Raw genomic sequence first — 23,618 nt, forward strand, 5'->3', positions numbered from 1 at the left:
ATTAAACCCGTATTTTGGACATATAGTGCACGTGACACGGAAATGAATAAATCTGATAGAATTTTGGAAGGATGTTGAACCCTCTTTTTATCTTTTTGTTCTATTTTTAGTTTCTCTATTTCTTTTTTAATTTTGAGCAAAGCAGTCTATCGACATTCCACATCAGCAATCCATTATATTAAGTCCTTATTTGACAATTATTATTTGAAAACTCGTTATTTTATGCACTCATTTTTAACAATATGGTCATATAATAAAATATTGTGTATGTAAATCCAAAATTTTTTCGTATTTTTTAACCACGCATTCTCCTAAAAATTACTATTCAAAATATTTTTTTTTCCAAATAATATTTGTCAAATAAAGGCTAAATTTCCACCGTTAAATTTACCAACTTCATACAAAGCAACAAATTATGCATCGAAATTTTTGTTGTGGCATTATCGTAATAAAATGAAGTTGGGTGTATCATCGAGATTTCGGTGAAAGTTGGATGACTGAAAAATGAAATTTTCCCTACTTTAACAAATTAATAATGGGTTTTCACCCCTTTTTGTTCAAGTAGTATTATTTGGACAATGTATGTATACAAGAGATTTTACAGAAGGGATGATAAAATTTCACATGACAGAATTTCATTGGGTGTTGGGCAGAAGAAAATAAATAATCCATTATTTATCTCAACAGAAATTTTGTACAAATAGATTAATCCATTATTTATTTGGATAGTTAATAACCGCTAGTCTATATGTCAAGAAACATGAGGGCGCTTCAATCTTTGCACCTTACCTTCCAGTAGAGCTCATGTCTCCCAAGATAAATTCTACATTCTAGGAGAATATCTGCCTTCCAAGAGCCTTCTAAGAATCGAACTCACGACCTCTGATTTGTCAGCCTTGAAGCGCCCTCATATTTGCCAGTTGGGAAACGACTTGCTTGGCACTTTGACAGATCAGTTGGGGGGGCTCTTGAGCACTGGTCAGTTTGGGGCACAACCTGCGGTTTAACCTGTCTGCAGTTTGAAGAGCCAAGGTGTAGACTCCAAAATTTAGTTACTGTAAGGTGGATACCTGAATAATAAATAAATAAATAAATAAAAATTAAAAAATATTGACAAGGGTACATCAATTTTCATAGCATGGTCTACAACACACACACATGCAATAGGTGGGGTCCGCAATTAAAATAATCGCGGACCTCACCTTTGTGAGGAGGCTGTGAAAAAAACTGTAAAAAAAAAAAATGCTATACAATCAACTTTTTTCGTATGTCAATTAAGTGATTAGAAATCTTAAATGATATTATATGAAAAGTATAATGTCATTACCTGACATCTAAACTGCTAGCACGAGCAGTATGATAGATACCATAATTCTTTTCCACCAACTAATAGATTATCCTTTTTTCCGTATTTCTATGATTTCATATGGATAATATCTAAGAACAATGGTGTTCAACATCATTTAAGTGATAACACACTATGGATTCCATTAAATGGGCCTACATCCTTAAATTTAATTAAATCTATCATTTAAGTCTATGTGCGTCTTTGAGAGTGATTTGGATGAATTTTTAGCAAAAAAATTGATTGTTGGTGTGTCAGGGAGGCAGAAACCTTTTTAATTAAAATGCGGAAGATTACCAATTTGATCCCCACTTAAAATTCATTCTAATGTACATAATGGCATTCCGATAATTATGCACCTGTGCAATCAGTGCTGTCTGCAAATGAGGGTCCCACAAGGGTAATATTTTGGATTATAATTTGGACCAAAATCACCTCCAGACAGGGCCTATATATGTTACATAAATGTGTTAAATGACCTTTGACTTGTTTGATTAGCGGATTTGGACAGTGTAATATTAATTAAAGAAGATAATATTGAAGTTTGTCTAATAATCAACACAATTTAGCCTATGCTTAATGCAGATTATAATTTATTAATTTAGCTAATATATTTTATGAAATTCACAATTTTTGAATACATTTCATTAACTTTTATTAAAATTTACTAAAAAATGATTTTAATCTACACTAAATAGGGGCTTAATCCTTGTCTTTCTAAAGGTTGGTAGGCCCAATGTAGTTGGGGTTATTGCATATAAAGAACAAGGAAGCCTATTGGACAATTGAGACCACAAGGGGCCCAAGTACAACCTGATTGGGCCATAAACATCAAGGACAGAAAAATAGATAAACACCAAGTCCGTGGGCCCATTTAAAGGCCCACTACATCTTCAAGGCCTTTTTCGGAACGGGCCACCTTACAAGTTACCATGGACCAACTGAATTGGTCCATATCGAAGCTATCACTGGTTTGGAATTGAATGAACAATTGAATGTCATGCTCCCATTTTTGCTGCGAGATAATAGCTAAAATAATCTCACATGTCGATTAACCAAGGATATATTAGTTGAGGGAGGGCCAAATGAATCAGGTTCAGACCTGAAAAGAATGATTTATTTTTCTTAAACTTCTAGACTGACATTACATAAACGACTCTTTCCTGACTTAAACATTACCTTATTAAACAAGTTTATCACATGCTTCAAAAGTTACATCAATGGTGAGTAGTGTGAAGCAAAAAGGGGCCAAGGTTGTGTTATCTCTAATTTTAAGTCAAAGCACCCTTGCTAACATTCTCGAGGTATAAATTCGAAGAGGCACTTGGCTGCATGTAGACGAACTGTATGAAGGTGTGTCATGTTTTGCCCAACTCTCTAGACCCTTATAGTCTTGCAACTGCACATATGATTGTTTCCATTTTCTTGGTAAAAAATGACCAGAGGAATATTGTAGTAAGTTTTGGGTTCGAAGATTTGCCTAGTATGGCGTGGCATGAAGTTGGTTCGAACCTATGGATGATTCACACCTTATCATTCTAAAGAAGAGTCGATACGTTTTATACTTTTATTCATAAGTTTAATGGCTATTTCTTTTAATTCTGATGAGTTGCTAATGCTTCAACTCACACAAAAACAAATATAACTAGTTTCTTAGGGCCCATTTGACAGAGTTTTTTAAAGATCAAAAACTATTTTTGAGATTAAGAAGTTGTTTTTGTACATATTTGAATAATTTTTTAGTAGTACTTTGTTGAATTAGAAGAGTTTTTAGAAGAAGTTAATTTAAAGTACCTAATGAGGAAACTCTTCCATAAAAAATAAAAGCAAAATAAAAAACCCTACCAATCATGTCCTTATTATACTAGAAAACAAATGTAAGCACATGGTTTAAGGATCATGTGGTGGGGTTAGTTGTCTATTAAAAGGCAAAGATACCAAGGAATAATTCAGTGCCAGCTTTATATCATATTATTATATCCATATATTAGGCACTATGTTTTCTTGATATTATAAAATTATAGACTTCATAGATAATTAATGAAGTCTTTCTTTATACTTTATAAGTAAAGATTGGATGAATGTGGGTGGGGAATTTTGCATTTTATATGGCATGCCAATACTCTTTTGATGAGGTAATTCATGAATAATGTGTGGGTGTGATCTGTTTGAATATTTAAAACATCAAGAATCGTGCCGATGTTAGCGGGTGCACATTTCCAACAATCTCTCTGAATTAGAAAATGCAGCTATAAATGTATATAAAAACTTAAACATTACAAAGTAAAAATATTTGTTTAAATTACGTCTTTGATATGCTTTCATACTTGTAGGTTGGATTAAGTTTTTCGTCAAAAGTCGATATGTGCATATTTTTTTTCATTACTGGGCACCAACTACTTGAATTTTTGCTTTATTATATGTTAATTTAAACTGACCTTCACAACTTATACATCATTCTCCATCCCTTTTTGAATATCATCATCAGATGAAATTCTCATAAAACATGATGATTCCTATAGATTTCAAAGTTATGATGAGAGGAGACTTGTGAATTTCATTGAGGATGTTCTAAACTACAATAAACACTAGAGAAAAATTAAAAGTTGTGGCTTACTCTTAGCATTGAATATGTTGTCCACAATGATGGCATTAATGACAATAATAAACATGACCTAATCAACTTGGAAGTGCTAGACAAGCACCAGAAGAAAGATTTGAAGCCTCACATTTTTATAGTACTAAGGTCCATAGTGGACAATTTCCGTTCATTTGACTAACAAAAAATCAAAACTTAAATATTTGATTTTTCAAGAGGTAAACTTGTATTATAGTCAGAATGAGTCCATTGAAGAAAATAAAAAGGTCAAAAATCCACAAGCTATGAAGAAAAGGTTGAGGACTTTGCATAAGTTGAAATTCCACACGTAATTTTTTTATCAATTGTGCACAAATACAAATCAAAATTTACTTGTTCTACAAGAACACCAACTACCAATTTCCATCTCAAAATTAAAAAATTTCACCATTAAATCTTAGCAAAAGGATACTTCTGTCGGCTGAATGTTCACAGAAAGGTACAGAAACATTCAAGACTACCATTAGCCTAAATAATGAGCAAATGACTCGAATACCATGCTTACTTGAGTGAAATCATAAGAATACTCCAGGTATACTAAAGAAACAGAAAACCTTGTAGGTAAATATGCCAGAAATTTTCAAGAAAACGTGCAGTTATGCAGTCCATGGATCTATATCACCATCTCCAACTTCTTGAAGACATTAAAATCTCATTGTTATTTCCAGCATTATTCATCCATAGTTACATAATCAAGAATTAGCCAATCCTTGCTTCATTCTTCAGGCACCACCATCTTCTTTGATATACTCAAGGGCAGACCCACTTGGGGTTAAATGACCCCACAAATTTTTTTTTTTTTTTTTTCCAGAAAATAATTGTTTTGACTCTTTTACAACCTCTTTTGATACGCTCCTTTTGGGATGCCAAATGAAATCGAAATATTGCATTCTTAATACCATTTCGAAGTACTCATGGTCTAATTGTTCACACATTAACGGCGTTCGAAACGACCAACCGTAACAAAAGTTAAGATGCATCAAAGTAAGTCGTTCCAAACTAGTATTTCAAGAATTTCGATAATATGTTCAAAATTCGCCTCTTTTAAGACGTACATTTGACGTAACAAAAATTGAATAATTTTATAGATATGTTTTATAAAAATTGGTAGATCTCATAACATGCATCAAACCTATGTCTTAAAAGAGGCATCTAACTTATCTTTTCTTTAAAACTTTCAATTATTTCATTAATGTTTGTTATTTTTGTACGATAAATTTTTCAATCTAATTTACATTATTTTATTAGAAAATTTATATGGAATATGATGTCAAAAATTATAGGATCGTTATGAATTAAATGTAATTTGAATTACTTTCGCATTAAATTTAAATTTAAATTACTTCCTAAATTAAATGTGATTTTTATTTCAATTCATTTATTTCCTGCATTCAATTTGATTTACTCGTCATCAGCATAACATCTGTCAACGAAATGGTAAACAAAACCATACAACTAGCAAAATTCATTTAACAATATGGATAATGATATAACTATAAAACATTTTCAAAGAATCAAAATGCATATTAACTTATTTTCATTAACATTATATTGTTTTTTTAAAAATTACACTTTAATTTTTGACCCCACAACACAAAAGGTCTAGGTCTGCCCCTAGATATACTGATGGTCTCAGTTGAGGCAAACCATCGATTTCCCATGTTAATAGATCAGAGCTACGATTTTGATCCTGGCTCAAAAGGAATATAGCTCTATGCTTAAAAAGAGCGAGTTGGGCGTTGTTTTCAAGGAGAAGGGCACAAGGAAAAATGTTACTGTCTCGTCCAGCAGGAGAGATTTCTTTCTACAAGATCATAAGTCGTGGACTGCAGGTAGTGGATATGATCAGTTCGGTAGTATTTTCTGGAGGAGCCGTATGGATCTCCAAACATAATGATATCTAGATTGCTTATTTTCAATACCTATTGTAAACCAGAAGCCACTATGGACACGACAGAATGCTACTTACAACTTGTTTACACTTATGGTAAAACATGGAATTGGACTGATTGAAGACTCGTTATATATACACAGATCAAGAACACATGAAGGACACAAGCATTTAAGTAATTCATTGTAAGAAGCCTAATACCAAAAGCTCCACCTATCAAGAACAGCTACCTGATAGGAATAGGTTGCTAAAATAAATACCAAATGTTAATCCAAACACAGATTTTCACAAATTGAGGAGAAAATGCAGTTTCCAGGAAAAGTCAGGATTTACCCCAAGTTCAATCATCTCCAGTTGGAAACAGGGTGAGGACTTTCCTCCCATTTCCAGCCCTGGCCGACTCTGAATCCTCGACATACAATGGAGGTGCCACCGAACCATTACTAATATGAACCGGCGCACCCATTCTCTGCACCTGCTGCTGTGATTGCCTTATAAAGGGATGCTCAAATTGTCCGTTTGGCGGTGAGGTCCCAAAATGCCTAAACTGCTGCTGCAGCTGCTGATGGTGATGCGGCCCAGGCCCCGGCCCTGAACCAACCACTGCCGCCATCTGATGCTGCTGCTGCATTGTGGCCACAGGCATAAAAGGCAAAAAATGGTCGGTATTTGGCCTGCCTGGATGCAAAAAATGTGCCGGCACAGGTGAGCTTGCGAACAAATGGTCTGTAGGATCCACACTAACATTACTTCCACCAACACCACCACTCCCATTACTGGAAATTCCCTGCATCCGCTTCAGATAAAGCCTGTATTTCTGCAAATGGCTAGCAACATTCTCTCTTGTAAGTCCATCCACACTCATCAGCTGCATTATAGTCTTCGGCACAGCATTCTTGATCCCCAAATGAGCCACAGCATCCACGAATCTCTTATGCAGCTGAGGAGTCCAAACAAGCCGTGGCCGCTTCAGGGTCCGAGCCGGTTCGTCCGACCCCACACCACCTCCGGCACCGGCTACTCCACCATCACCACCCCCTTCCGACCCAACCAACTCAACCGAGTCGAATTCCGCGGAAGAGTTAGGTTGAGAAGAGTGTGCGGTGGTCTGTGGCCGCGGCGGAGTGCTCTGATGGTTGTGATTTGGTGGTGGGTTTCGAATATCAAAAGCCAGTGCTAGATCAGGAGTTATTAGGGTTTGGGATAAAGGCATCAACTCTTCTGGTGATGGCAATTCCTCTTCCCATTTTGCAAACCAATTGGAATCCTCCTCCCTCATCTTCCACTCAAAATTTTCTTGAAATAGGCAGTTTATTGGGAATCAAACACTATATTAATTTTCTTTTTCGAGATTTTGCCAAGAAACATACAAAAATTCAAAGTGGGAAGCAAAACCGTAAATTTAAATGAATTTGCAGAGAATTTTTTCAAGGAAAATTTCTTCTTTCTCCCTCTATCAAGAAAGACGCGAGAACTGATTCACTTGTAGACAGAGAGAAGACGAGAGAAAAAATTCTTCTGTGTGTGAGACAGTGAGTGTATGGAAGAAGAAGGGAAGGGTGGGACGGGGCTGGTGGGTGATCGAGGTGGATCTTGTTTAGCGTTTATTATGTTCACTGTTTGTTGATTCCTTGTGAGTTTTTTGTGTGCAAAAGTTGCATTTTTTCTTGAGAGTGAGCGTCCACTGCTAAAAAGATTTTTATTTCACAAACCTATACATACAAAAGTTGTATATATCGTACATACATAATCCACATATATGTCTAGAAGCGTGCTTGACACGCTTGACTCCAATTGGATAATATCATGGGAGATTCTTTTGGAGCAGTTAAGGTTGCATTTTGGCATGGCGCGTGTAACACGGCCTATAAGAGAAAGTGGGGAAGAAGTACGGCACGGCAGTAATATGGTTGAGGTTTTGTATTACACGGAGAATGAAATTTGTTATGAGGGAAAATAAATTAAATCAAAAAGGCGAAAAAAAAAAAAAAAAAAGGAAAGTGTGAAGAAAATGCAAAGTTAGGTCACTTTGTGTGGAATTCTCTTTTGGTTTTTAACTCGACTTTGACATTGAGTCCACCTTTAGTTTTGCTAAAAATTAAGAGTATGATCGATAGTGATTATGAGAATTAATTTTTTGATCGTTAGAGAGAAAAATATGTCTCATCTGTGAGTGAAGAAGTAAAAAATAACAGTTAAAATAGTGAAATAATGATCAAAAAATTGATTTTTTGATGGGAAAAATTGCTACCAAACGAGGGCTAAATTTATAGTAGATTTTGATAAAATTTGATTAAATTTATAATTGAAAAATTGATGAAAATTGTGAATCCCATAAAATATTTAGTTAAATTGTTGATTTTGATTAGAATTTTTATCGAGTTTTAAGATAAAACAAATATAGGCCGATCTATGACAAAATTATTTAGATAGATCCAGCGATTAGGAGGGAATTTTTGGGTGCTCAATGTGAGTAGTGGGGTGTTTATGCAAATGATAGGATATTGGTGTTGACTTTCATTGCAAGATTCCTTGTTTTAATTGTGATTAGAGGTTAAGTAGTTTTAAAAATAAGCTAAAACTTAAGGCATGGTTTAGAAAAAATAATTATATTAATCGACATTGGTTATTTCGACATAGGATTAAAAGTTAAAAAAAAAATCTATGTGCTTGCTTATGAATCCTACGAAATGAGTATATAAAAATAGAGTTTAATTAGCTTATGTCCAAACATGCACTAAGTGTGTTTACAATTATATTAATTAACATTGGATATAACACAGTGTCTAAAATGTTTTTGGGCCAACTACCAATGAAATGCTACCAAGTGTTAATCTGACACAATTCTGATAAAATCAATCCCAGTTGCCAGATTGATTTTTTAACTTTTAGAGTTATGCATATACCAGATTGATTTTACCATAATTGTACTAGATTGATAAAATCAATATGGTGAAATGACATAATTTTACGTTCAAACATGCCCTATATGTATTTGTTTTTTTAGCAGTTTTGATTGGTACCGGGATAAGAAATTATTTTAAGAATCAATAAATATTTTTTGTATTGTTTGGGTTTAGGAATCATTTTAAGAATTCATATAATTTTAATTTTCCTTTTCAAACTTAATTAATTAATGCTTATATAGACATCCTACCAAATTAAGCATCTACTAAAGTAAATTATTTGAGATATCAATCAATATCAATAACTTGTACGAACACTTGTGGCACGGACTAAATTGTATTAGATAAATAAGTATATATCCCTAATCTCGTGTTTGAATTGCAACATGTCTCAAAAACTTCTTGTGTTTTTTGTATGACAATTGCATGCACTCTTCACAGATGAAGTCACAGACGACGCAATGATATTGTCAAAATAAAGGAGAAAAATATATTCGAAGTCATCAAATACTTTGACTCATAATTTCAGAGAGAATGATAGTGTAAATGAAAGAAAGAATCACTGAATAAAAGTTTCAAACGCCATAAGAAGTTTATGACGCAGCCAATAGAGACTGGGCTGGTGGCAGCAACGCGACAGCCCCTCGCTCAGGACTCGAGTATTTCTTGTAGATCACCTTCAGCTTGTGAGCTGCAGCCATCGAATGGAAGCTAACCAGTAGCTTAGCGCACTCCCTACTCGAAAATACATATTATTATTATTATTATCTACACACAAAACTTAAAGAGATGATAATTAGAATTGAAAATCAGCAAGAAAATGAACTTACATAAGTTGTGGCTCTGAGAAACCTGTGTGGATTTTAAGCGTCTTGGTCCATACTGGCACCTTATTTAGGGTGCATCTTGCAGCATAGATTGCCGAGGCAGCAATCATGGATGGACAATGCATAACAGTGGCATAATTCATCATTCCAAGCTCTGCTAGAAAATATACCAAGTTCTCCACCTTATATGGTTCGTAGCCAAGTCGAGATATACTTGCATCAGAATCAGGTAAAGAAGCTTTTATGAACCGTACAAGGAACACATACGGTGTGGGAACTGTTAAGTTCCACTCCAATTCACCGAGTATGCGTTTCTCCATACGCAAGACCTGTTCATTGGTATAGGCTCTGTCTGATATGCACACCAAGTCATTGACCTGCAAAAGTATAGTTTTTAGTTTCAAATGTTCATAGAGAAGATTTGTGTACACAAAGGAACTTTAGTAAACTACCTCAGGAGCCCAAATTTCTTCGTATTTAGAGGCAATAAGCATCGAGCTTATGCCTAACAACTGAAGTTCCCTTCTCGATGTTGTCTTTACCGCTAGATAGCGATCAACAATGTTGATAGTCAAGTAAAGAGTCTCTGGTGAAAGCTCGAATTTGTGGTGGACTTGAATCAACCAATCAACCAAAATTGCTCTCATCTTCTCGTTTATCTCGGGTTGTGAATCCATGTAGTCATGAACCCGACTTTCATTCTGCAAAGCCCGGTATTTATTAAGATCTCAACTGAATGAAAATCGACCATGGAGAGTGCTTTATTATACCTCAACTAGCTTATAGAACTTATATATTTCTTCAACATATTCCACAACAGCCAAATCATTATTCACATCTGCAGCATCAATATCAACTATCTGCCCACAAGCAGCCTGTAAAAATGAAATCAGCTATTAGAGATGAGAGTTAAGTCATAAAAAGAAACACCAATTCTTAAAGAATCGCACAAATCGAAAATCCACCTTGCTTCGAGCAGTGAGAGTTGATGTAAGAGTTGGAGCTTTCTTCTCCAGTGACTGTTGTTCAGCCTTTTCCTTGCTTACTACGGGCTTCTCCTTCTTAGCTTCTTCTGCGTCAGAACTAATATTGATTATCTCCTCGGGTTTTGGTTTTGGTTTCGTAATAGCTTTTTTCTGGGCTGGTTTTTTCGCCACATCTTTTGGGATTGCTCCATCTACTGCAATGCCTCCATTTGCATTGACTGACATGGAATTCTTCTGTAATTCATAGATACAAATTAATGGACTCCAAATATGAATAATAAAAGAAGAGCATGATTTCTGAACATGAAAACCTTGGTCTTTTCAGCTGCTGCAGCCTGTGCATTCGCCAGCAATTGTGCACAAAAACTCCTGAGATAGTACAGTACCATCGAAATTTTTTTAAACTACGATACTTTATAATACCCTCTAGTAGTGTCAAATGAAATGAAAAGAGAGACTTCTGAACCTTGTAACGGGGCGACAGATTTGAGGCAGTGGCTTGCCATCAATCTCAGGAATCGTAACATGATTCCCAATGTCACCAAGTGCTCGTCGATTTTTCCTTTCTGCAGCCATGTTGTTCTGCTTCTTGACACCCCCAGGGACGGCTGCTGCCACTGTAAATCGTACATGAGAATTATAGATTGAATGTCAAAATTTCCACACCAAATGAAACCCTCTCATCAGGAAGCACGAACAAGATTAGAGTTATTTAAAGAAATGTTCAGAATCATTCCAAGAAAACTCAAAAATCGAAAAATAGAAAAATAGTAAAGAAATCCCAAGAAGGAATTCAAACATTCATCAAAATATCAGCAATCTTAACTTCTTTATTGAATATTAGAAGTAGACATTAATGTCCTATTATATCAAAATCATCGAAAAACATCAAAATAAGCAAGAACTGCTTTCAAACCTTCATCGAAATATCATTAATCCTAAAATCTTCATTGAAATCCCAAGAAATGGATTCAACTCTTCATCGAAATATTAGTAACCTTTTATAATCTTTATTGAATAATAGACGAAGTAGGCATTAATCTCTTAAAACATCAAAATCATTGAAATGCGAAAAACATCAAACATCATCATACCTCTGTTTTGTTGTTGAACATTCTGTCTTGAATCCATTGCGAGGAAGAAACCTTGACAATTCTTAATCTCCCTCTCTTCTGGGCCTCTGTGTGTGTGTGAATCGCACGGAGAAGTTAGGAAGAGTGCCCATTTGAAGCTGCACAATAGGCGATGCAGAGCCAACGGTCTTATTTTTTTTGAAATTGTAGCCGTTGGATCAGCGGGAGATGCAACGGTGTTGATTGTAAACTTTTTTTACCATAAGGTCTATAGTTTAGTGCTTCGATGCTATATGAGCATCTCCATAGTTATTCTTGTGAACTTGTAAGAGAGCCCTATAAATGAATGACAAATATAATCCATGATCAACATGTAATTTCTTCATTAGACTTGTTTCGTTATCATTTCCAAATATTTTTTGTGATTTTCAATTTTTAGATCTCACCATTGTCCAAAAGAGGTCCAAACCGGATAAATTTAATTTTATTAGTATGAACATGTCTAGCAAATAAGTTCACATCTTTTAATTTTGGGTCCCACAATTTTTCAAGTAAAAATAAGTTCCACTTAAATAACTTATTCTATCTTTTAAACTCTGAATTACATTCGACGCTATTTTTGCCACAAAATGGAGCTTATTCTTAAGCTAAAGTCATCCAAACATACTGATGCAGGATGAATGAAGGGACTAGAAGACGAGTTTCAAGAAGGAAAAGAAGAAGAAGGCAGCAAGAAAGAGGGGACCGGAGAGAAAGGGGGGAAGACCGGAGAAGAAAACTAGGGGAAGGGAAGGGAAGCAAGGGAGGAAACGGCTGCAAGCCAAACACAATAACATTTCATTCCATCATTGTCTGTCTGTAATTACAACTGAAAATCATATATATAGTAGAATAAGACCTAACATTCATGGGCTTGGACTAGACCCGCTAGACAAGTCCAATAAAGAGAAAAAAGACATAATTAAATAACATGAAGTAAAAATATATAGACCGAAATGGGCCGAGATGTCCGCATCAACTCTCTCGGAATGGGAGAAAAATTCGACTCTATCGAGTGGTCAAATCACTGAAGGCTGCAACCGATCTGATACCAAAAATGCTTCAAGACATTCGATGGAGGACGATCTTTCCGACGAATCAAATATCGAAACTCCACAAATGATGATGACGTCAGTTGTAGATTATTCGCAAAAATATGAGCTGACCAAGATAACCTAGGCGACTGAGGATTTTGTTGACTCTTATAAAGCTCCAAAGAATCTGGCTCGCGTTGTTGACGTCTCTCTTTGGGAATCCATGTATCATCAGAATCAAGTCGATCCATCCAATGAACAAGAAAGCACTGAATCTCTCTATTATTGGTTGACACAATCTCTTCATCTAAAATAACATCAATTTTATTTTTGTGTGCTGTGATAGGTAGGATTGAAGCAGACATGGCAAAAGATTCAGTGTGGAAATTCTCACGTGGAAGTAGAAACAGGTCATCAGAGGGGCTAAAATAGTCTTTGTAAGTATCCAAGTCCATAACAAATAAAATAGGGTGGTGGTCATAATGTGATAAAAAGGCATTGACATATGCATTTAGACCAACATGCTTTGAAATTTTAAAATGAGCATTACAGACTTGTAATATAACATATTCTCCAATATTAAATTCAAAACGTTGTTTATGCCAATCAACTTGAGGTTTATATAATGTTTTACTTGCTTCAAATTGTTTATTGATCTCAATATGCAAGCTAAGAAAATGTGATACAACTACCTCGACTAACATAGACACACAAACATGTCGGTGCATGGGAATAAGGTCTAAAGGTTTCCTAAATTCACAACCATGGTTGACTTCAAATTTAGACCTAAAGACCAATTCACAGGATTGTTATATGCAACTTGAACGGTTGGTGGGATCAAGTCCCAATTCCCAAGATTTTTCCGGACTAGAGACTGTAATAAATTGACAAGATTTTGGTTAGCAATTTTGTTTTGACCATCAGTTTGAGGTTAGTCAGTAGTGGAGAATTTCGATGTAGTGCTAACCACAGGCGACTGGATTCTCCAAGGGTGACTAGTGACATCATCAAGCTCTTTAACTTGGGTAAGGGTATGACATATAACATGTGATCGAGAATTGCCGGAGATAAGGGATATAGTATCTAAAATCTCGGGAAGAGTCTGGATTCCACCTAAGGAAGTGTCCTCACTATCATCCAAGTCATCAAAATCTTCAAGTTTAGGTTCACAAACTAGATCTTCTAACTGCTCATCTATTACATTCTCTCGTTCTTTCATGACTAAGGTTCGATTAAGACATTTGGAAGAAATGTGGCCAAAGACCTTACAACTAATGCACAGAGAGTGAGAAGAAGACCTTGGAGTTTCAGAAATTCTACCCTTATTTCCCAAGATTGGAGAACCATTAGAAGGGGGAGGTCCTAGAAGGGACTTAACGGGAGGATGTGGAGCCATTGAAACCAAAGGATGATTGTCAATATGCTTTCTACATGGAGAAGAAGGTTTTGGACTATCACGACCTTTACAATTATTTTTCCAAATGGGAGGAACATTAGACGGAGAAGGTTTTATGATAGACTTATGATGAGGCGACACTAATGAGATGGGTGAACGACGATGACCACGCTTTTTATATGGAGTACTAATAATCAACTCATAATCTCGAGCTAAAGAGTAAGTGTGATAAAGAGTAGTGACACCTCGAAGGAAAAGCTCACGCCTAAGATCATCTCTGAGACCTTGGCTAAACCTACTCAAAGTTGTGGTCTCATCCTCAATTAAATGACATTTGGATTGAAATTTCTCAAATTGTGCGATATACTCAGTCACTAGTTGATTTCCTTGTGTAAGGGCATTCCATTGAGTAAGAATTTCAAAATTATCTCGTTCTTGCTCACGAATTTGACCCCTACCCCCGCCATCGTGTCTAAAGCATTTTTTACCATGATGTTGATAATGATAATGTCTATTATGGGACACTTTAGATTTATGGACATCAATCGAATGAGGGATTTGTTTAAAATTTTTCAAACTAGCAGATAGGGTCTTACTCTCTTCAAGAGTAGCGATCATTTGGGTTTGAATAGTAACTATTTGTCGGGTGAGTCAATCGAATTGTGAGGGGTTCATGTTTAAGGTACTGGAGCTAGAAGTCAAGACGACCAATATGTAACTATCTGCACTATAATAGCAGCTTAATGACATGCAATAGAAAGATCAATGAACAAAAAGTGCAAGTAATGGAAAATGAAAATTTGAGCCCCCTCCCCCCCTTTTTTTAATAAATTTTGAGATTAAAATTATATACAACAAACTAGTACTGCTGGTATATGTAAAATAATAAATCAACTTGTCAAAATCTAATCACGTAAAATAAGCAGGTTAAAGTGAGATTTAACGAGGTTAATGAATCTAATTACGTGAATTTAGATAAAAATAGATTAGTAGCAGTACAAAAATTTAATTGATTCAGTTTCAAAATGAAACAGTAATATAAACTAACAATAAATAAAAGCAAGAACTTCCCTTTCGTTCGTCGAAGTAGCCAAGCCAGATCAACCAGAATAAAAGATGTATCTGTAAATAATAGAAAAGACGTTTCTTTTTCTTTTTTCTTTTTTTTTTCTCACTTTTTTTTTTAGCACTAATCTATTACAATATGAATAGACCAACCAAATAAAAGATGAAGGCCCAACCAAAAAGGTAAGAGGAAAGCCCAAAACAAAACAAAAGAGGACTATAGACTAAAGCCCAAGCAAAATGTTGAAATTACAAAAGACAACCCAAATTGACTCAACGCCTTTTGCTCTCCACCGAGTCTTCTTTTTCTTCATCTTCTTGGTTCTTCCTCTTGAAGCGTGAGTTACGGGAGTTGGCGCTGTGAGGAGTGATCGGTCACTTTTGCGTGTTGTCGGTGTTGGGCTGTTATGGTGGCAATGATTGGGGCTGCCGGCGAGATGCAACCCGATTTGGGACGGCGGGGATGTCGTCACAGGTGTCGATTGGCTATAGCGATGGCAGACGAGTCGACGAAGTGGAAGAAGACTCGGAATTTGTGTGATTGTGGTGTGATTGCTGCCTATTATGGAGCAATGGCGGTGGTGCGAACTGCAGGTCGTAGGTTTGGGAAGATTATAGCGTTGATAGTTGGTGGTAGTTTCTGGTGATAAATGGTAGCAGTGGTGGCTTAGTAGATTGTGTGTGGGGTGGTTACTGTTTGTAGCAGTTTATATAGGTGTCGTGGTACAGTTGATATTCAGCAGCTACGGGCAGGAGGCGATTTTGAATTTTGCAGTAGCCGGTTTGAAGTGTGGAGAATATGATGTGGGGGTTTGTTGCAGGTTATAGTTGCTGTGGACGAGTTGGATAAATAGGTGTACTATATGGCGATTGGGGAGGTGGAGGCGATGGAGGAGAAATTGAATGAATAATTATAGGCGAAGGAGGCTAAGGTGACTTGTGATGTTTTTGAATGTTGGTGCTGTGTAAATTGTTGTCCAGGTTTAGCTCTGATACCACTTTAATGCAGGATGGAAGAAGGGACTAGAAGAAGAGTTTCATGAAGGAGAAGGAGAAGAAGGCAGCAAAAAAGGGGAGAGAAGACTGGAGAGAAAGGGGGAAGATCGGAGAAGAAAACCAAGGGAAGGGAGAGGGAAGCAAGGGAGGAAACGACTGCAAGCCAAACATAATAATATTTCATTCCATCATTGTCTGTCTGTAATTACAACTGAAAATCATATAAATAGTAGAATAAGACCTAACATTCATTAGCTTGGACTAGACCCACTAAATAAGTCCAATAAAGTGAAAAAGACATAATTAAATAACATGAAGTAAAAATAAATAGGCCAAGCTGGGCCGAGATGTCCGCATCACATACTCTATATCTTTCCCTCCAACTGGTTAAAATTGTTCTCGATGTCATTTTTTAGAATTTCAATAGTGTTTCTTATGTTCAATTTATTAAGAGAAGGTCGAACGCATTTCCTATAGAAAAACAGCGTAGGTTTTTCATTTTTTCTAAACGAGTCCTACATACTCATTGCCGATGATATCCCAAAAGAGGGAAATTTCGTGACATTTACAACTGCCTTTTACCCAAAGACGTTTTCATTAACACAAACAAAAAGGAATACAAAATGCAAATCAGCAAAGAACAATCAAATGATTAGAAGAAAATTGTAATCACTAATGATTTGGCAAAACAAAACCATGCCTAGAACACACATGAATAATCAGTGGAAGTTTGATTAGATCTCCAAACACCAAACAAAAAATGAAAAAATCACACTTGAAAACCCCGTTATACTCTCATATCAGCATGAAACTCACAAGTCAGCCTAGTTTACAGTAAAGCATCGTCGTCTGGTCCAGCAAGCAAAACCTGCCATTAACAAGTTTATGTTACAATGCTGAAAATATGATGTTTTATGAGAATAAAACTATATTTGATGTGAAAATAGTGAACATCTGAAGCTAAAAAGGGTTTAGATATAGGAAAAACAAAAGCTACTTACATTACAGTCGAGGGCGTACTTCCTTGCAAGAATAAGGGCGCCATTTCGTTCTCTCTCAGATTCGAAAACTAGCACAAAAGATTGTCCTTTCCTTGCTTGCCAAAATAAGGACTTGGCTGCAGAGTTGCCACCTCCTCTAAATCCACAGAACTGAGGACGGGATAATGTTTGTCAGTAATGCTATTCTTAAAAGATGTCTCAGAATATTAGTTGTCTAAAAGATCCAAAGCAGTGATGAAAAATTGAAGAACCAGTTTTTCACTTATAACCACGTAAAGGATAAGTTATAGACATCTTCAACAGATAACTTCTATAATATCATGTCAATGATGATTACAGAGTGAAGCCATCAATCTGTTTATCAATGGGAGCGAAATCCCCTTGAAAGAGCAAGAGATACTATTTTGATCGACTTAGATATTGCAAGTTTACAACCTAAAAAGAATAAATTATTGCTCTACATCTAAGATCTCTATTTCGTGGTATGGAAAAAGAATATATTCCTATTACAAGTCTTTGTAAACATATTCAGAATATAAGACCAGCAGCAATGATGAGAGATTCGTGAAGTCGCCATCCATTTATTAAAACTGTGCACTTATCAAGCCTTTGATAAAATCATAATGTAGCACACGATGGGGTATGTGAAGAGAATTTTTTCTTTAAATAAATCAGTTATGCCCCTTGCCAACACCTAAAGCACTTCTAGATGAGTGGTTCAATAATAACCGTCTTATATAGAATGTGGGATGAGTAAAATTCTCAAATAACACATAATGCTCATTGAGAATCGGAATAAGAGAGCAGCCACAAGGAATACCTGCATAGATTTGGAATAAGAATCTCTAGCCTTGGTGATCCATCCTCTACTAAGCTTCATCCTTGTTTTCCCAACTTGAAATAAGTGTGCTGAATGCGATGAATAATTCCGTCCATTCATCTGGGAGATAACTACCTGCAGAGCAAAATGTATTACAATTACAATAAAGATGAACCTTTTCTAGGACTTATTTTCAGCAGTCCACTTGTACTAACTCTGACAGAGATGGCAAAAACTTAAACAGATTGTGCAAATTTTGGGCATATGATTTTCAAAGTTTATAAGGATTAGTCATTGGCGATTTAAGTGCTCATAGTGAGAGAACTAGCAAGAAACAAGATCACATACACTGAATTCATAGTTTGATTTCCGGAAAAGTGCCTCCACATAGCTGTCTAATTCTGCAGCTGTATGAAATAAAGAAACAACTTAGTAAAGACCATTTTAATTTTTTTTTTTTTCCCATATGAAAAGGATTTATAAAGTAGCATAAGAGTTATAATGGAACCTCCTATCATGGTATTAACAATTACTAGATAGTTAACAACCTTTATCTATTGGACCATTAGTAATGACTGATTCCTTCTGGCCATTTGAGATGATATCAGCTTGCAAAACTCGTCCAACATCTATTGGTTCGGGAGCATATATGAATTTATTTGCACCTGGTAAAGAAGATTATAGACTTCATGAGATAAAGTTGCAAATAATCGAGAAAAAAGGATGAAGTAGGAACAAATTACATTTCCTTACCAAATGCAGAAAGTGTACGGTATTAACTTATGCAGAAGGAAAATGATACCTAAAATAGCTTCCCTTCGGCTGCATTCAGAAGACAGACGATACCATTGAATCAAACATTTAGAAAGGTCTGTTGCTTCATCTGAGGAAGGTTGAATCCGTAATATTGAACCTAAACTTTCGGAGCCACTTAGCTCATAAAATTGGGATTTGTTTTCCTCTCTCTTGTTCATTGCCAACTGTAAATGACAAGGAAATAAGTCTTGCAAGAAAAGAGAAACTCGTGGTGCAGATCATTTCATTTACTTGTGTCACAGTAACAACTGTGCACCTATTAAAAGGGGATAGGACTTTTTAGATGGGGTAAAGAAACAAAGGCAAGTGGCCTACAACTTTAAACTTCGGCTTTCTATAAGAGAAGTCAGAACTGCAATAGAGGAAATGAATGATCTACGTATCGAGTAATTGTTTGAAAATGTGAAGATATACTTTCTTTTCTGAAATCCTTTACATTCTGTCTCATTTTATGAAGCCTATATTTATTACACAAGTAATTAATTCAATCTGCAAAAGAAGGTAAAGAAGAGAGACATAGCAAACCTCTTTTCTAATGTCGAATGAAATTTTACACTTCTCTCTAATTTGAATTCTTAGTTCTCGTAGTTCATGTTCCATGTCCATCACCTACACATACAAAGAAAGTTCTCCTATCAAAAGAGATAAATACTTGAAATGGGGGGAAAAATGTCGAGACAAGATCTGAAATACATACTGCAATTTTTTACAGACAAAATATGTTTAGAATTGAAAATAATCATAGCGAAAGACACAAAGAAGTCTGGAGAGAAAAATACATTTAGAATTGAAAATAATAATAGCGAAAAACACAAAGAAGTCTGAAGAACGTAACATGACAGTTTACAATTCATAGTCACCCAGCTGAAAATGATCCTTTTCAAGGACTCAAGGAACTATGTCTAAAGTTGTAATTTCATTAGAGGGGCAAACGTTCTTGATGCACAAACTACAAATCTGTTTGAATTTGGGACTACCAGCATCCAAGTAGCATAATATCCACGGAATTGGAGAATTTTACCATAAGAATCATAGGCTAGTCAGGCACTGTTATAAATTATACACAAGTAATGAGTTTTTGAAGTAGAAAACAGGAAAGAAAAAAGGGTCCAAAACCTTGAATTACTTTTGATAATAACGAGCTTGCAAAGATACAACCAAATGAACCTAAATGCAGATGTAGAAATAGAAACACAAACTATAGTGCACCTTCAGGGGCTGATGCAGTAATTTAATTCTTCTGGCCTCTTGAACCTCCTCAATTAGTTCTTCCGTTTCCTAAGAGCACAAGAAAATCAGTCAAACTTCTGCATTACGTAGGAGTAATATAGCACTCCTCAAAACTTTGAACCTATGGATGTTAAGCAACAAAGGAATAAAGTTTATGTTGACACCCTATCTAGGAAGGAAAATATCCTTCAGTATTGATCATTTACAAGATGCTCTATTGCAAAAAAATCCACTCAAATAGATGAGCATGAGAGTGTATGTGTGCATGCTTAAGATATTTAAATCATGTTAAAAAGTTAAAGATACAAAGCAAAATGCAACCTGCTTCCCTGAAGTTTGAGAGGTTCTTTCTTGTTCATCAAGGGCCTCTCCAATCCTTTGTACAACTGCTCTAGCACTCTCAATTTCAGCACAAGCATAAGACTTTTCTTGGTTAACCAATTTTTTAGCATCTTCGGAAGCCTGTAAAAGGAAAGCAGATTCAGTTCTCTGGAAAACACAGAGAAACCACAGTGAAAAGGAGGAGAAGCAAAGGGGCAAACAGAAAGAGACGTGCGTGATCGTAGTAAAGTGACACATGTACTAGGTAATCAATAGAGAAAATTATATGTTGTGTAATCTGAGAAAATAGATAATAAGTGAAAAAATTATGTACACGGGAGGGCAGGGTTAGATGCAAAGAAGTTACCATCAGCATTAACACAGAAGTGGGGACAGTTAAAAGGATTGAATATGGGGCATGCAACCTATATAACTTCATATAGTTCAAATAAACTTTAGCCTTCTTCAATTTGAAAACCACAACAAATTCTTAATGTAACAATAAGTAGATCCTGCACAATTTTACCACCACCACGCTACGTCTCCAAATGATCAGGGTACAGATGCAGCAAGAGGAAAGAAATTTACAATGTCCGTGAGTGTCCAAGCAGAGAATGAAATGAAACTGAAGAGAGTGATAAATCTGCATTACCTGCTTGAGAAAGTTCGCCAGCTTTTTCACTTCAAACTTCTCTTGAATTAGCTCTCCTTCTTTTTGAGTCAACTTCACTGCTAAAGCTTCGACCTGCAAAACCGAACAGTCAAAACACGAATAAGTAAAATTATGATGCATCTTTGCTTGGCAAAGGTTGCAAAGAGCCAAAGGACATCTAACAAGGCAAAACAAACTGCTAAATTTTTCTTTAATTTGAAATATGTTCGAATAGATGAAATTCATTCTTGGGCTTTCCCAATTACTACATACAATATTTATGCATAAAACATGTTCAATGTAGCAAATGCTTTCGGAATTGGGCACATCATGAACAAAGGGCAGTAAGGAACATAACAAAATCACTTTAAAAACTTTGGTTTTTATCACAAGATGCTAACCATTGAAATAGCTTTTTCCACATCTTCTTTGTTTTGTCCTGCCAATCGTCCTTTCAAACATTCCAATGCATCCCTGAGCTTCTTTAGAAGAACATGTCCCTCTAACGAAGGCACCTCCCTCAGTTTAGCCTAAAGTCCAAAAAACTTTAGCAATTCACTGAGTCATCCCAAAAAATAAATAAATAAATAAAAATGGATAGGATAAAAAGGAATAGACAGGAGAAATAGAATCCCAGTTTCTGAGAAGTTCCTATCTTTCTAGCAACTGTCTTGATTCAATGAGTATAAAAACACTGACAATTAGCTATTACAGACATCAATTTCTGCATATGTGATTTTAGAGCTTGAACGGCAATATAAATTCAAAAATAGAACTTCATTAAGACCTCTTCAGACAATTTTGCAGCAGCAGATAAATTCTTGTCAAATTTGCTAGCCAGGTCCCGAACAGAAAGTCGCTTGTGCTGTTCTGTTAGCTGGTTCGTTTCTTCAACAACTACCTCCTTCAGGAATGGACCCTTAAAATCCTCTTTGACCTCGTCTAAGATCTCATTATCAGGTCCTAACTTATATTTCGGAAATTGATTAGATGAAAAGCTCACATCGTTTGACACCGGAAGATAGACTTGCTCCTGATCCCCAAACTCTGGACTTACCCTTGTCATTGTCCAGTTTTATGTTCTGTTCTCATAAAAGCAAACAAAACATTTTCTCAGAAAAATCAACAATGCATTCTAGATTGAATCCAAATCACTTCAAAATGGTACTAAATTAGTCAATGCTAAGATGAATATTCGTGTTACTCATCACATCTATCAACTGAATTACACAATTTCTGATACTACAAGAAAAATAAACAATTAGAATACTTCGAAATTTACAACTGTAATTTCGCGAGCTCCAGTGTACTTGAAGGAGAAAAGTATTGAAGAACTGAGCTTAAAAGAAGGAGAAAAAAGGCTAACGGGTCAATAAAGTACAAGAGTATGAGTCTTTAACTACTAAACCTTAAAAGAAAAAGAAAAAAATTCCAGTTAATGATTTTCTCAGTCTGGAAAAGTAATTTAGTATTAAAGAACAGAAAAAATACTCTTAGTTCAACAATCAAACAAAAGGAAAACCTTTTCAAAACCTTGAATGAGTAATCAAGAAATCTAACTACCGCGAGAAATGTGCTAGTAATTGCCAATCTTAAACATGCATCGATCCCATTCCCCATGACTAAAGCAACAGCAAAACTGAACTTTCAAGATTCGAAAAAATTCAGAGAAAAAAATGGTAGACGGCCCAGATATATTTTATGCAAAAAAAAAAAAGGCCCAGACGAAGAAGAAACGCCACTTACAGAATAATACAAGACAATGCAGAGAATATTGCAGTTAGAAATGGTACATGTTCATCTGTTCTTCAAAGAATTTAGACTAGAGAGAGAAAGATAGATTATCTATAAAGGGAGGTGTATGTATGCTTTTTGCAAAGCAAAGTGAGAAAAGGAAAAGCTTCTTCCTGGCCTTTCTTCCGGTCTTCCCTCTCTATTTTGTCTTTCATTTCTCATCATTTATCCTTTTTCTCTCTCTGTGTGTGTTTGTCTATTGACAACCCATAAAAGAACTATTGGCAATACTCCGGTTTTCTTTTTTCATTTTTTATTGGAAAGTCAGGATAAAACGATCTCAAAACCTATGTGTAATAGAAAATGAAAGGTTGGAGAATTAAATATAGTAGTGCTACTTGCAGTGGCTCATTATCATGTATTAAAACATTAGTCATCATATGTATATCATGTAAGACGACTACGGTAGTGAACGATTCCAAATAACGTTACTAGTATTTAATTCTCTAACCTTTCATTTTCTATTACGCTTAGGTTTTGAAAATCGTTTTACTCTAATTTCCAATAAATAATGAAAAAGAAATTCGAAATATTTCCAATAGTTCTTTTATGGGATTGTCAATAGAAACACACATAGAGATAAAATGATACATGAATGAGAAATGTATCAAATCACTAACCATCACATCTATGTTACATATGATGACTATGGTAATGAGCGACTGTAAATAACATTAATTTCTTCTATAAGTTGGGTATCAGAGTCTAGCATACAACAATACACGCAATTTAAAAACTCTTCAAAGAAAATTTTAACTTTCTTTGAGCTTTTGCATCATGGGATACGA

At 35.5% G+C, this 23,618-nt stretch overlaps 3 protein-coding genes across 4 annotated transcripts; all 3 read right to left on the minus strand.

Annotated features, from left to right (window-relative positions):
* Positions 1-761: 761 nt before the first annotated feature.
* LOC111413006 (transcription factor MYBC1-like) lies at positions 762-7,527 on the minus strand. Of its 2 annotated transcripts, none has more exons than XM_023043887.1 (2): positions 6,208-7,527; positions 762-1,070 (listed from the first exon to the last, which is right to left on the minus strand). In XM_023043887.1, the coding sequence occupies exon 1, from the start codon at positions 7,151-7,153 to the stop codon at positions 6,215-6,217; it is 939 nt and encodes a 312-aa protein (XP_022899655.1). In that variant the 5' UTR covers positions 7,154-7,527; the 3' UTR covers positions 762-1,070; positions 6,208-6,214. The 2 variants fall into 2 exon arrangements, with proteins under 2 accessions (XP_022899655.1, XP_022899654.1); XM_023043886.1 differs by lacking the exon at positions 762-1,070 and adding an exon at positions 5,861-6,087.
* A 1,583-nt stretch (positions 7,528-9,110) lies between these two features.
* LOC111413007 (G2/mitotic-specific cyclin S13-7-like) lies at positions 9,111-11,803 on the minus strand. Its single transcript, XM_023043888.1, has 8 exons — positions 11,688-11,803; positions 11,060-11,210; positions 10,905-10,962; positions 10,573-10,827; positions 10,378-10,482; positions 10,060-10,308; positions 9,611-9,984; positions 9,111-9,515 (listed from the first exon to the last, which is right to left on the minus strand). The coding sequence occupies exons 1-8, from the start codon at positions 11,722-11,724 to the stop codon at positions 9,374-9,376; spliced, it is 1,371 nt and encodes a 456-aa protein (XP_022899656.1). The 5' UTR covers positions 11,725-11,803; the 3' UTR covers positions 9,111-9,373.
* Positions 11,804-16,824: 5,021 nt separating this feature from the next.
* Positions 16,825-22,989, minus strand: LOC111365228 (stomatal closure-related actin-binding protein 2-like). Its single transcript, XM_022985641.1, has 13 exons — positions 22,783-22,989; positions 21,824-22,118; positions 21,438-21,566; positions 21,037-21,129; positions 20,385-20,525; positions 20,043-20,111; positions 19,359-19,442; positions 18,820-18,997; positions 18,566-18,682; positions 18,366-18,424; positions 18,018-18,152; positions 17,198-17,347; positions 16,825-17,064 (listed from the first exon to the last, which is right to left on the minus strand). Exons 2-13 carry the CDS (start codon positions 22,100-22,102, stop codon positions 17,026-17,028), a joined length of 1,473 nt encoding a protein of 490 aa, XP_022841409.1. The 5' UTR covers positions 22,103-22,118; positions 22,783-22,989; the 3' UTR covers positions 16,825-17,025.
* Between the last annotated feature and the right edge of the window lie 629 nt (positions 22,990-23,618).

This window comes from Olea europaea, chromosome 17 (assembly GCF_002742605.1).
Source record: "Olea europaea var. sylvestris chromosome 17, O_europaea_v1, whole genome shotgun sequence".
Taxonomy (NCBI): domain Eukaryota; kingdom Viridiplantae; phylum Streptophyta; class Magnoliopsida; order Lamiales; family Oleaceae; genus Olea; species Olea europaea.